General features: G+C 33.2%; 2 protein-coding genes across 2 annotated transcripts in view; one reads left to right on the top strand and one right to left on the bottom strand.

Moving 5' to 3' along the window:
* The window catches only part of NAEGRDRAFT_76227 (uncharacterized protein), a gene marked incomplete at both ends in the record, with an annotated part of 7,032 nt that extends 6,248 nt beyond the window's left edge, over positions 1-784 (bottom strand). Inside the window, one exon of the mRNA XM_002668805.1 lies at positions 13-784. Coding sequence (XP_002668851.1) covers positions 13-784 — 772 coding nt within the window. The remainder of the gene's footprint in view (positions 1-12) is intronic.
* A 191-nt stretch (positions 785-975) lies between these two features.
* On the top strand, positions 976-1,377 carry NAEGRDRAFT_76226 (uncharacterized protein; the record flags this gene model as incomplete). The annotated part of the gene is made up of 2 exons (XM_002668809.1): positions 976-1,018; positions 1,094-1,377. The coding sequence occupies 2 exons, from the start codon at positions 976-978 to the stop codon at positions 1,375-1,377; spliced, it is 327 nt and encodes a 108-aa protein (XP_002668855.1).
* Positions 1,378-1,883: the final 506 nt, after the last annotated feature.

Here is a 1,883-nt window from a genome sequence, read left to right as displayed (position 1 = left end):
ACCACGAGTAACAGACATCTGAAAGTTTTTCTGGTCTACCATTGAGACCTCCATTTTCGCATTGTCTTTCACACAACCACCATGAAAGAGTATCATGATCAAATCTATCCAATGCTTTGGCAATTGACAAGGCACCAACACAAGTAAAAATTTGTCCAGCATGTGATTCAGCTCCAGGACAAACACCAAATCCTCCATCAAAGTTTTGGCATGAAAGTACATAATCTACAGTTTTTTCTACATTGATATATTTCTTATTATTGATCTTGTCACCTCTATAATTTGAACAAGTTTCAAGAAGACCCAATAATGCTAAACAATTGAGTGCACAATAACTAAATCTTGTGTCAATTTCTCCCCATTTATCTCCTGAAAAACTACCATCTTCCTTTTGTAAAGATCCAATAAATTCACCAATTTTTTCAATTTGTTCAAGAGTTAAAAACTCTTCAATATTACTTGTCAAGAGAACCAATAATTGAACTGCTGATAATGTATACAAAATATGAGCATCATGATTAGGAGCTCCAGCAAACCCACCAACATCAGCATGATAACTATCTCTAATAAATTGCAAAATATGTTCTCTATTCATTTTCGATGATTCACTCATCAAATCCATACCTGTTAATCCCCAATACATTCCCGACATTCTCAAATGTTCCGTAACACAATACTCGAAGGTTGTTTGTTCCTTCTCCTCTAAATGTTGAATATAATCAATGTGTGCATGTTTGGCAAATTCTTGTACTGAAGATGATGGTGATGTTTGTTGTTGACTCATTTTTTGTTCTTATGATTTCATCAAAACCAAAATCTTGCTTATTGGTGGCAATTACCTCATCATCATACTTTACAATTTATTATTTATTAAATTATTAATGGTAAAACATGATGAGAGAGAACTTTTAACTAGTAGTGTGCGGAACAAAAGTTCATGAACTATTGATAATAATCATAGAAGAAAAAAACAAAATGTCGAGTCAGCCTAAAAGATTGAAATCTGTTGGATTAACAGGTATGTGTTATTATTGCTGATGTATTTATCATCTTCATCAACAACGTTATATTACGTAATAAAACAACACAGGAGGTATTTGCTCTGGAAAGAGTACTGTCGTATCCTATCTGGGCGAACTCATCAAGGAATATGAACAATTACACTCACAATCACCATCAGAGCACCACAAGATATTCTTCCATGTTATTCCTACTGATGAATTGGGTTGGAAAGCCTATAGTGTTGGCACTGAATGTTATAAACAGGTTGTTGAGGTTTTTACTCCTCTAGTGAAGCAAATTGTAGGAGAGGAGGCTTCTCTTCTGGATGAACAACAACAAATTAATAGAAGAATGTTAGGTAATTATATTATATAATCTATTCTCACCTCTGTATACATGATCAAAATAATTATTTAATAATTAATTTAATAATTTAATAATTTAATATTGGATTATTGAATAATGATTAATAACAACAAATAGGGAGGGTAGTATTTGGAAATTCGGAATTGATGAAGAAACTCACAGATATTGTATGGCCAGAAGTTAAACGATTAATCAATGTGGAAATCTCCAAGGCTGAACAAGAAGCCATCAATGAGAAGGTTGTCTGCCTAATTGAATCAGCAGTTCTAGTCGATGCTGAATGGCAACAAGGAATTGATAAAGTTTGGGTCATTGATGTGAGTAATACAGAGGAGAGAATTCAAAGACTCTGCAGTAGAAATCAATTGACCATTGAGGAAGCAAAACAAAGAATCAATTCACAAGCAATTGCATCTGTTGTGCTTGAAAAATTAGCTCACTATAATGATAATGTCATTCCACATAATCCAATTGAAGTGACCTACTTGGATACTCATAATTTAACATTGGATCAG

This window comes from Naegleria gruberi (assembly GCF_000004985.1).
Source record: "Naegleria gruberi genomic scaffold NAEGRscaffold_98, whole genome shotgun sequence".
NCBI lineage: Eukaryota > Heterolobosea > Eutetramitea > Acrasida > Naegleriidae > Naegleria > Naegleria gruberi.
Note: the sequence above shows the minus strand (reverse complement) of the source record. Positions and strands in the feature narration are given on the sequence as shown.